Source organism: Rhamphochromis longiceps, linkage group LG15 (genome assembly GCF_057381845.1).
Source record: "Rhamphochromis longiceps isolate RC_006_pf linkage group LG15, R_longiceps_female_GT1.1, whole genome shotgun sequence".
NCBI classification, from domain to species: domain Eukaryota; kingdom Metazoa; phylum Chordata; class Actinopteri; order Cichliformes; family Cichlidae; genus Rhamphochromis; species Rhamphochromis longiceps.
The window spans coordinates 23,367,044-23,379,378 of NC_140571.1; the positions used below are offsets into that span (position 1 = coordinate 23,367,044).

General features: G+C 39.4%; 1 protein-coding gene and 1 pseudogene across 1 annotated transcript; one reads left to right on the plus strand and one right to left on the minus strand.

Annotated features, from left to right (window-relative positions):
- Positions 1-4,042: 4,042 nt before the first annotated feature.
- LOC146652664 (uncharacterized) lies at positions 4,043-5,233 on the minus strand (annotated as a pseudogene).
- Positions 5,234-8,022: 2,789 nt separating this feature from the next.
- Positions 8,023-10,060, plus strand: LOC146652665 (uncharacterized). The gene is made up of 7 exons (XM_085382496.1): positions 8,023-8,083; positions 8,323-8,655; positions 9,047-9,163; positions 9,260-9,340; positions 9,525-9,553; positions 9,783-9,851; positions 9,947-10,060. Exons 1-7 carry the CDS (start codon positions 8,023-8,025, stop codon positions 10,058-10,060), a joined length of 804 nt encoding a protein of 267 aa, XP_085238622.1.
- The last annotated feature ends 2,275 nt before the right edge of the window (positions 10,061-12,335 follow it).

Here is a 12,335-nt window from a genome sequence, read left to right on the forward strand (position 1 = left end):
CTGCATTCTCACTTCCCCTTCACTTCTAAGAAGAAACGAAGAGCCACATTGTATCAGGGCACTAATGCATTTCACCTGGGTTCTAGCTGCTAATGCTAATGGTCACTGCAGTAGTATCGCCATGTTTTATTGTTGACATCAAGGTTTTCTTGTGTAGAAAGAGTTTTTTGAATTTTGACCTCTTTACATGTGTGTCTACAAACATCATCATGAACACTGTTTTCTAATAATAAACCATATGCACAGAAGAGCTAAAGTACTGCAAACACTTATCTCTACTAACAGTCTTCACACCTTTAACTTCCTCTCTCCTGTTTTTGATCAAGATATCTTCAACTTCTGTACAGTCCTTAAAAACTACAAGTGAGAAGAGAACAAGTGAGTCTGCAATTCACATGAAATCTAGAAGTAAAAATAATATAAGAGAGAGAGGGAGGTTATCGAGCCGCATTAAATAAATTAATTCAGCTGGACACAGGGGAGACAAGTGTTACTTCTTTATTCTTCCTTTAACTGAGACAGTCATGAATAACTCTTTGACTTTATCTGACTCTTGGAAACTAAAGTTGCATTTTAAACTTGTGTTGTATGTAAAATAAACTTCACATTATAAACATAACACTCATATTCATAACATATTTGATGTTTCACATTTCTCTCTGTCTTTTTCTCAACAGGAACAACTGAGCAACATCAAACTGTTCAAACTGTCACAGCTGGACGTGGACATGATGTTACTCTGCCTTGTAAAAATGTGATACAAGGTCAGCATAACTGTATCAGTACTACCTGGATCTTCAGTGATTCACGCAGTTCAGTATCACTCTTTGAGTTTGGGCAGATTAAAGAAGTCAAACCTGAATCAGACAGACTGAGTCTTTCTGCAAACTGTTCTCTGGTTATAAAGAAGGTCACAGATCAGGATGTTGGTCGTTACACCTGCAGACAGTTCAAAACAGCAACAGGACCAGTAGAAGGTCCAGACTTTGTGATTGATCTGTCTGTTATTAACAGTGAGTATTTACATCTTAATGTTTTCAGCTCAAACTGTCCTGTTAGAACAACAAACTGAAACACCACAATAATTATGATCACGGTGATGAAGTTCATTTTTCTATTGTTGCTTTTCTCTTACAATATCTCCATCTTCACTCATCTGAACCATCTGAACAGCTCTGTGTTGACATATGAACACTGTAGACTCCCAGTTGACTCCCCACACACCTGAACCATAATAGACTACAAACTAGTCTAGATTATTCTCTCCAGTTTGACTTCCTGTTCTTTCATCTTCAGTATTAAACCTTAAACTAGTTTGAGCAGATCTGTTAGTACTGATCGCTTTGCTCTCTTTTTGCTGAATTTAAAAAGATAGAAGCAGATGTTACGTGAGCTCTGCTGTTCATTTTCAACCCATTGTCACTGTTTTGGTGTGTGCTGGGAGGCGGAATTTCAAGGCTGAGTCCTGGTTGTAATTTTCATGTAATCTGCATCCTGCAGAATGCTTGAACAGCTAATAAGTATATCATAAGGGGCGATCGTGGCTCAAGAGTTGGGAGGTCGCCTAATCGGAAGGTTGCCGGTTCGAGCCCCGGCTCGGACAGTCTCGGTCGTTGTGTCCTTGGGCAAGACACTTCACCCGTTGCCTACTGGTGGTGGTCAGAGGGCCCGGTGGTCAGAGGGTCAGAGGGCCCGGTGGCGCCAGTGTCCGGCAGCCTCGCCTCTGTCAGTGCGCCCCAGGGTGGCTGTGGCTACAATGTAGCTTGCCATCACCAGTGTGTGAATGTGTGTGTGAATGGGTGGATGACTGGATGTGTAAAGTGCTTTGGGGTCCTTAGGGACTAAGTAAAGTGCTATACAAATACAGGCCATTTACCATAAGTGTTGCTAGCTTAAGCACATTAATATATCTAAAAATTCATCTTTTCTTTGATGTCTTCAAAAAAAACTTTGAGTGAACTACTTCGCCTCAGTTAATACATCATGTAACTCCGTAGTTACTGAAGAAATCTTTAAAACATATAACTGACTGTATATTTATCAGTCAGTTATATCGTTATGCTGCAGGAATGGCCTGGAAATGAAGAAGACTTCATTGTTATTGTAATCTAGTGACATTTACCTTTATATTAAGTGACACACTGCACGGTATATTGTTATTAAACTTTTTTTTGTTTAAATCTGGTCCATTACATTTTTAACAATACAAAAAAGGAGCGGAGTATATCACTGTATCTATGATGATATCAAACTTCCTGTTAGTGATATTCAAAAATCATCTTTGACAGCAAAAACACTCAATTTCAGCCTTCAGACACTTTAAAAACATAAAAAGAAAAGAATACGAGTAACGATAACATGTCTGACTGTGCACGCTTAGTTTTAAAGATTATTGTGAACCAAAATGCTCAAGTTGTAGATGCTGTTCAAGGGCTCTGATGCTAACAGGCTAACTTTCTTATTGTGCCGAGCTGACTGGCTTTCCAGCTTCTTGGTAAGTACAGTTTGAACTTTTTCAGTGAATGCTAAACACTTCCTCTTCACTTATCAGAAAAAAACGACTTCAGAGGTGTAAAGAGGAACAATCAGGTCTCAGACCACTAACACATCTCATCTAGCTGCTAACAGTGGTCACTGCTGCAGTGTCATCATTGCGAACATCACAACTCAAATTCTGATGTGTAATAAGTTTAAATCTTGACCTCTTTTCGTGTGTGCAGACAAACATCACCATGGACACTGTTTTCTAATAATGAACCAAATGTACAGAAGAGCTGCATTAAAGTCAACACTTACCTCATCTAACAGTCTTCACACATTTAACTTCTCTTTTCTGTTGTTGATCAAACATTTTACACTGTTCTGCAGTCCTTTAAAATAGACAGGAAAGTCTGCAAAATAAATTAATTACAGAAGATATTAAATGTAAATGTTTTAAAAAGTTTTTAGTCATTTAATATCTACATTAAGAGAGAGAGGGAGATATGGCTGCTTAAACACTATGAACCTATGAGGAAGTGAGCAGGAAGTTGATGCTGTGTTCATCTCGGAGACTCATTTGTGGACGTGAGAGCAAGAACAGAGACTGAGACAGTCATGATTAACTTTTTTGACTTTAGCTGACTCTTGGAAACTCAAGGTGAAAATTAAACTTGTGTTGTATTTATAATACACTTCACATAATAAACATAACACTCATATTCATATATTTCTTTATAACGTGATAGAAGGTCAGCATAACTGTAACCTGATCTTTAGTGAATCAAACAGCTCAGTATCAACCTTTCAACTTGGACAGACTAAAGAAGCCAAACCTAAATCAGACAGACTGAGTCTTTCTGCAGGCTGTTCTCTGGTTATAAAGAAGGTCACAGATCAGGATGTTGGTCGTTACAGCTGTGTGGTTCTTCCCCTCAAAAACCTTTTCACATGATGAACACAGAAGACGCAACCAATGTATATACAGTGGCACATTTTTATCCATGTAGTATACAGTACAACACACACCAAGAACATTATTCCACCTCAGCATCTTGTGTGTGTTCTGGGTCAGGCCAGAGAATCTCATCCACATTACAGGCTATATTGGTGCTAGCCAGGCAGCGGGGTTAAAATACTCTAGTTATAGAAAACATTAAAGCTGTAATTTGGTTACAGTTTTTGCCCGTTGCTTGAACACATTTGGCAAAACGTCGCTCATTGTGCCAAAACCCTAAACACAAGTAAACACGACACAACACTGGGAAATATACCATACACATCTGTGCCAAAATGAAACTCCACTCCCAAAACCTAAACTCTGCTGTCAAAACCTAACATTCCTCTGTCAAAATGTAACTCTGTTGACAAAATGACACATACTTGCATCATATGCAAACACTTACAGATCAGGGGGAACACACTAGTCTTCTTTACATAAAACACTGCAGTCCTTGATTTCCATTGTGTATTCAGAAGGCACATTTACAGGAGACACATTTCCAAACAACCAAAAACGCAAATAGACCTACTCAATAGTGTACATCGCAGTACCATGAATTCAGATAAAGCAAAAAAAAAAAAAAAACCACAACACAATAATACTGCAATAGAAAAAACACTATACTGTAAACACAAAAAACCATGACAATTGTGCATAAGTGGGCTCATGGATCCCGCCGTCTGTTGGGGTCTGGCCACAGGACCTCATCAACATCGCAAGCAGTGTCCTCTCCCGCTGGGCACCGGGGAAAATATCCTCTTGCATGTCGAAACCATCCATGGATTGCTGTCACCTGAATGTCGCCGCAGGCCTGTTCCATTGCCTGCAGAAGAGGCATGCGGGCATGTGGTTGGCGGTCATATACACGTCATCTCCAAGCCTAAAAAAATCCTCAATAGGGTTTAAAAATGGTGAGTAAGGGGGCAAGTATACCACTTCAAATTGATTGTGGTTGGAGAACCAGGCCTGGACCAGAGCAGCCCGATGGAAACTGACATTATCCCATATCACCACAAACCTGGGCTGATCTGCTCTGTTCTGTACAACTATATCATGGAGAGCATCTAGAAATGTGAGTATGTGTTGGCTATTGTATGGACCTAGTATTGCATGATGGTGCAGAAGCCCTCGAAGGCATATGGCGGCACATAATGTGATGTTTCCCCCGCGCTGCCCTGGGACGTGCACAATTGCCCTTTGGCCAATTACATTACGACCCCGTCATCTTGTTTTGCAAAGGTCAAATCCAGCTTCATCAATGAAAATGTATTCATGAGGCTGTGCAGCTCCATCCATGGCCGAGATTCTCTGAAAAAAAGGGGAACATATCACTGTACTACAGTGCTACACATACAGCACCCTCACCCCATCACATCCATGTGGTCCATGTGGTACTGATATGGTACATATTCAGCTGCTACTGGATTTCACCAATACTGTATTGTACATGTAAAGGACAGTTACACTTACCCGTACATATTCAGCTCGAAGTCCTTTGACCCTGTCACTGTTCCTCTCGAATGGGACTCTGTAGAGCTGCTTCATGGTGATGCTGTGTTTTCCCAAGATGCGTCTGATGGTGGTGATGCTCACATGGTTTATGTTGTTGAACACTTGCCTGTCTGCAAGTATTTACTTTCGTAGCTGGTGGAGACGGATGGCATTGTCTGCCCTCACTAGGTCCACAACGGCAAGTTCCTGCTGTTGTGTGAACAGGCGTTGGCGTCCTCCCCCAGAAGGTCTTCGAGTCATTCTGGAGAAATACAACCACATATTGTCATCGGTTTGCTTATTTTTCTTACAGTACTTTACTGTATGTACTGTGTCATCCACTGTACTTCAATATAAGGAATCAGCCACTTTGGCTGCAAAAGGAGCATTAGCACCCTGCAATACCCTGTACACTTGATATGGTAATGTGATATACTGTAGAGTAGAGTAGAAGGTAGAGAGGTGAAGACATACCTGTTTTCTAGTCGGAATGTTCTTACAGTTTTTGCCCGTTGCCTGAACACATTTTGCAAAACTTTGCTCATTGTGCCAAAACCCTAAACACAAGTAAACATGACACAACACTGGGAAATATACCATTCACATCTGCACCAAATTGAAACTCTACTCTCAAAACCTAAACTCTGCTATCAAAACCTAACATTCCTTTGTCAAAATGTAACTCTGTTGACAAAATGACACATACTTGCATCATATGCAAACACTTACAGAGCAGGGGGAACACACTAGTCTACTTTATATAAAACACTGCAGTCTTTGATTTCCATTGTTCATTCAGAAGGCATATTTTCAGGAGACACATTTGCAAACAACCAAAAAAGCAAATAGGCCTACTCAATATTGTACATTGCAGCACTGTACATTGCAGTACCATGAATTCAGATAAAGCAAAAAAAAAAACAAAAAAAAACAAAAAACCCATAATACAGTAATAGAAAAAACACCATACTGTAAACACAAAACATTATGACAATTGTGCATACGTGGCCTCATGGATCCCGCCGTCTGTTGGGGTCTGGCCACAGGACCTCATCAACATCGCAAGCAATGTCTTCTCTCGCTAGGCACCGGGGAAAATATCCTCTTCCATGTCAAAACCATCCATGGATTGCTGTCACCTGAATGTCGCCGCAGGTCTGTTCCATTGCCTGCAGAAGAGGCATGCAGGCATGTAGTTGGCGGTCATATACACGCCATCTCCAAGCCGAAAAAAATTCCTCTATAGGGTTTAAAAATGGTGAGTAAGGGGCAAGTATACCACTTCAAGTTGACTGTGGTTGGAGAACCAGGCCTGGACCAGAGCAGCCCGATGGAAACTGACATTATCCCATATCACCACAAACCTGGGCTGATCTGGTCTGTTCTGTACAACTATATCATGGAGAGCATCTAGAAATGTGAGTATATGTTGCCTATTGTATGGACCTAGTTTTGCATGATGATGCAGAAGCCCTCGAAGGCTTATGGCGGCACACTATGTGATATTTCCCCCGCGCTGCCCTGGAACGTGCACAATTGCCCTTTGGCCAATGACATTACGGCCCCGTCGTCTTGTTTTGCACAGGTCGAATCCAGCTTCATCAATGAAAATGAATTCATGAGGCTGTGCAACTCCATCCATGGCCAAGAGAACATATTACTGTACTACAGTGCTACACATACAGAACCCCATCACACAGGTACCTGTGTAGCTCTCAGAATGTATTCATGTGGTACTGATATGGTACATATTCAGCTCGAAGTCCTTTGACCCTGTCACTGTTCCTCTCAAATGGGACTCTGTAGAGCTGCTTCATGGTGATGCTGTGTTTTCCCAAGATGCGTCTGATGGTGGTGATGCTCACATGGTTTATGCTGTTGAACACTTGCCTGTCTGCAAGTATTTGCTTTCGTAGCTGGTGGAGACTGATGGCATTGTCTGCCCTCACTAGGTCCACAACGGCAAGTTCCTGCTGTTGTGTGAACAGCCGTTGGCGTCCTCCCCCAGAAGGTCTTCGAGTCATTCTAGAGAAATACAACCACATATTGTCATCGGTTTGCTTATTTTTCTTACAGTACTTTACAGTATATACTGTATCATCCACTGTACTTCAATATAAGTAATCATGCTATGTTTCACAGAAACTACCACTTTGGCTGCAAAAGGAGCATTAGCACCCTGCAATACCCTGTACACTTGATATGGTAACTGTAGAACAGTACTATAAAAACCATCTGAGTGGAGTAGAAGGTAGAGAGATGAAGACAGACCTGTTTTCTAGTCGGAATTTTCTTATTACAGATGCCACTGTGAAGCAGCTTAGATGTGGGTGGACTCTCTGCCCAGCTTCCCTCATAGTCAGGCCATGGTTGATGACACCAAAGTTGCTCTTATCTTATCAGAAATATGGGTCCGTGCATGGCCTCTTCGACCTCCTCTTCGACCTCCTCCTCCTCATCTTCCTCTTGCTCTCCCTCCATCCATGCTTGCAAAGTTCTTGAATTGGCTAAACTGAGGGCTTTTTGTAGTTGGCTAATTGGTGTTCAGTTTTGCAAGTAAGGTCCTTCAGGCGTGTATTTGAGTGGTTGCAATTACCCGATGTGTTTTGTATTTTGGATACATGTGTTTTCCAAATGGCACCCTGAAATTTCATTTTGTGAACAAAGTGTCTTATGTATGAAATAGAGTGTAGCATGCAGGACCATGTGTGTTGCATAAAGGAGTAAGTGTGTTGCATAATTGCAACTAGGGTGCAAAGCAGCGCTTTTGTTTAAGGTATGGGTACATGTGTTTGAGGTATGGTAACAAAAGCTTCAAGTTGTGTTACTTTAGTCTAAGCATGGGTTTATAGTGTTCAAGCAACGGGCAAAAACTGTAATATCTACAATAAGAGAGAGAGGGAGGTTATCGAGCAGAATTAAATAAATTAATTCCTCTGGACACAGGGGAGACAAACAGACTGATGCCACTATGAGGAAGTGAGCAGGAAGTTGACGCTGTGTTCATCTCTGAGAGCAAGAACAGAGACTGAGAGAGACAGAGAAGCACGATGGCTGCATTCACATGGATTCAAATGTCTTCATTACTGATACTGATGCTTCAGTTTAAAGGTAAGTGTACATAGAAACACATTCAATTAACAAACTGCATTATTATCACAAGTGTTATTTATTCTTCCTTTAACTGAGACAGTCATGATTAACTTTTTGACTTTAGCTGACTCTTGGAAATGAAAGTTGAATTTTAAACTTGTGTTGTATTTAAAATAAACGTCACATTATAAACATAACACTCATATTCATAACATATTTGATGTTTCACATCTCTCTCTCTCTCTTTTTCTCAACAGGAACAACTGAGCAACATCAAACTGTCACAGCTGGACGTGGACATGATGTTACTCTGCCTTGTAAAAATGTGATACAAGGTCAGCATAACTGTATCAGTACTACCTGGCTCTTCAGTGATTCAAGTAAAACGTCAGCAGTAGAACTCTTTAACCTTGGGCATATTAAAGAATCCAAACCTGAATCAGACAGACTGAGTCTTTCTGCAGACTGTTCTCTGGTTATAAAGAAGGTCACAGATCAGGATGTTGGTCGTTACACCTGCAGACAGTTCAAAACAAAAGGAGGATCACAAGAAGGTCCAGACTTTATGATTGATCTGTCTGTTATTAACAGTGAGTATTTACATCTTAATGTTTTCAGCTCAAACTGTCCTGTTAGAACAACAAACTGAAACACCACAATAATTATGATCACAGTGATGAAGTTCATTTTTCTATTGCTGCTTTTCTCTTACAATATCTCCATCTTCACCAGTGTGTGTACATGAGAACAATGATAAAGCATCTTGAACAGCTCTGTGTTGACATATGAACACTGTAGACTCACAGTTGAGTGTCTGTATGAAGATAAAGAGAACATATCCTCAGACATGAGACATCATCAAAAATGAGACTTGTTAGACTGTTAAACATCTCACCACTGTTTCCTCTCTGTTGCTGTTCACTTACTTTCAAGTCTTTTCTTACTGTCAGTGTCTTTAATGATGTTATTGTTTTTCTTTAGATGAAGAGTCGGCAACAACAAAATCAACAACAGCGAAGTTCACCACAAAAACATCATCGACAACAAAATCCACAACATCAACACCGTTAGAAGAGACATCAAATGATCCACCAGCAGGTAGTGACTGAATTTCTCTCTGAATGTCAGACTGACAGTTGAATCTTTGTGGGAAAATTCAGTATCACCTTTAACACATATTAATAATGTTTTCAGTTCAGTCATGGTTTATCATCGTTCCTGTGGGTTTAGCAGCACTGTTAGTTGTGGTCATCATCATATGGAAGAAAAGTAAAGGTGAGAGGACTCACAGACTAAAGTTGATCATAAATGGAAATAAGGAAATTTAAATATTAATTAAAATAATTATATGGTTGAATGCAGTTTTGTTTTACATTTCTGTAGCTTGTGATTAGTAAAAACAGAAAAAAAACTGCGATTTTTTAATGGGGAAGTTAATGAATTATTTTCTCTTCTTCAGGAAACAAAACACAACAGAGCGACAACACTGTGAGTTCAAATCTTCAAATACTCAAATGCCGTTTATTCTCCATACCAGAATCATTTTACACCTTTAGTGTTGACTTCAGTTCATAAAGTGAAAAGGATAAAGGGAAAAACCAATGGCAATAACTTCAGCTGACAAATAACTTAAATCACTTCCTCCTGTAGTCATTTAAGTTTTCTTCAGGTTAAATTTATATTACTGAGCAGTCATTATGTTGTCTTCACTGTGCAGGCTGAAGCCGATGATGAAGTTTCCTACGCCACCATCAGCTTCACAAAGAAAACCAAGAATAAAGCCCGGGTAAGATTTCGATATTTATAGAAATTATGTCAGTAGTAAGTTCAGACTTTTCAAAGGTCTTGTCTTTAAGAAAATTTTGTGATGTTTTCTTACAGCCCTGTGTCGATGATGATGGTGACACTATAACCTACAGCACTGTGAAAGCCTTCTCTCCACCTGCTGGAGTTTCCACTGATTCCAGCGACGTCTATTCCACCATCAACAAATAACCACCATGCAGCAAGCACTTTTTTGAAAGTTTAACTCAAGTCAGTACAGAGAAGGTAGTTTATTTAGCTGCTGAATTAAGTCATGTGAGATATTTTTAAATAAATAACTTACCTGTTGTTTTCTTAAGCACATTAGTAGATATAAATGTTCCCATCCCTTAATTTTTTAAAATTTTATATACCTTAAACATATTCTCATGATTATCTATGACAGTATTACATTACACACCGAGCACGATAGGTTGTTGTGAAAAAGTCATCTTAAAAAAAGCAATGTGAAAAAAATGAAGTGATGATGAGCTAGTTTGCATGTTTCAACAAAAGGAAGAAATGGAGAGTCTGAGTTCATCCAGTTCTCACACGCAGGCAGCAGCAGGGAGAATTTCGTGGTTTGATCCACGACTCGAAGCTGCATCATGTTCACACATTCCAGGATGTCAGTGAGGCAGTTTGAGTGCTTGTTAGCAGAGCTGGGGCTTCATCTGAGAAGGCATAGAAATCTTTTTTGTGCGGCCTGAGTCAGAGCAGCCTGTAACTGTGTGTCTGAGGTAAAACAGAAATTTTACTATTTCCATTACTCTGCATAATCAGTATATTTGCATTTTGAGCTTTGACCGCACTTGTTTTCAAATGCAGTCGTCTGATTGGTCACATCCGTTTATCCGGTCCCAAAAATCAGGAAAAAAAAATCGGGCTTGGTTCTAAAAATTGAATGCTGCGAAATGAAATGATTATAAAAGCTGTAGTTTCTGATTTTTAAGTTTACAGTTAAATGCAACACACACAGATCAAAATGACTCGTTGTTTTAACCTTCCTGTCGTGTTCGGGTCAAATCTGACCATTTACAGATTTAAAAACTCATAAATTGTGTTTTACATCCGATTGCCTCAAGTCCTTATGACATCCTCCACACTTTGCACTTGAACATATAAAAGTGATGAGCACCTCTTGAATTTTGAGTGTTTTAATCAACTTTGTTACATCTGTGGTGTAGCAAATGAATGCGAATCCACCCCCACCCGTCCCTTTGGCCTCTGACCTCCTGAATGGGCCACTGAATGACAAAATGAAAGACCCACTTTTACGACTTACTGAACAACCCACTGACCTACCCACTGAACTGAATTTGGTGGTGAAAAATGTTTCTTATGTTAATTTAAGAGCTATTAAAACTGTCCGGTCAATTTTGGCTGGGAACATTAAAGTAAGGGGTTGGGTGAACACAACCGGAGGGTTAATTTTGTCATTTATATATTTAATTTTTATCTCTCCTCCTTTGTACTTGAGCTTTGAGCTCAGTTCAAAAGATAATTACAGACTGATGTTATGCTCCATATTACAACTTCAGTATTTTCTGCAACTGCTTCTCTTTCTGTTGCCTGTATTATAACAAAAATGAACTAAAAATAAACAGAAAAAAGCTAAGTAGGGCGAGAGGCAGGGTACACCCTGGAGAGGTCACCAGTCTATCACAGGGTGTTCCTACTATATGATTTCAAATTTTATTAAAAATGAACAAATAAAACAAAATGATCTGCAATGGTGTAAAGAGTTTTGATCTCTTTCACATGTGGACAAGCATCACCACGAACACTGTTTTCAAAAATAAACCGTCAAGAATAGTTGCAACTAATTGTCTTCACACATTTAACTTCCTCTGTTCTATTATTGATCATTTTCCACTGTTGCACAGTCCTTTAAAAGAACAACAAGGCAATCTGCAAAATATATCAAATCAAATCAAAATCAAATCAAATCACTTTTATTGTCACATCACATGTGCAGGTACATTGGTACAGCACATGTGAGTGAAATTCTTGTGTGCGAGCTTCACAAGCAACAGAGTTGTACAAAATACAATAATGTAAACAAGCAAAATACAAGAATGGCTACATCTGAAACTAATAAATATATGTACAATATATAATACTATATGCATATATTAAATATCAACTTAAAGCATTTTGGTGTGTTTTTATCACTCATTTAATATCTATGTTAAGAGTGAGAAGGAGTTAATGATGCTTAAAAGCAATGAACTGAATTCATTCACCACGAGGAGAGAAAAGAAGTTATGTGTTGCTATGAGGAAGTGAGCAGAAAGTTGATGCTGTATTCATCTCTGAGACTGTCTCATTTGTGAGATTACACTGAAAGCACGATGGCTGCATTTACATGGATACAAATGTCTTCATTACTGATACTGATGCTTCAGTTTAAAGGTAAGTGTACATAGAAAAAACATTCAATTAATAAACTGCATTATTATCATAA

What these genes read in the sequence shown, in the direction of transcription:
- LOC146652665 (XM_085382496.1), top strand. Translation starts at nt 8,023, where the DNA reads ATGGCTGCATTCACATGGATTCAAATGTCTTCATTACTGATACTGATG. An exon ending in ATCAAATGATCCACCAGCAG is followed by an intron (nt 9,164 to 9,259) that starts GTAGTGACTGAA and finishes TAATGTTTTCAG; the next exon opens with TTCAGTCATGGTTTATCATC. An exon ending in AAACCAAGAATAAAGCCCGG is followed by an intron (nt 9,852 to 9,946) that starts GTAAGATTTCGA and finishes GTTTTCTTACAG; the next exon opens with CCCTGTGTCGATGATGATGG.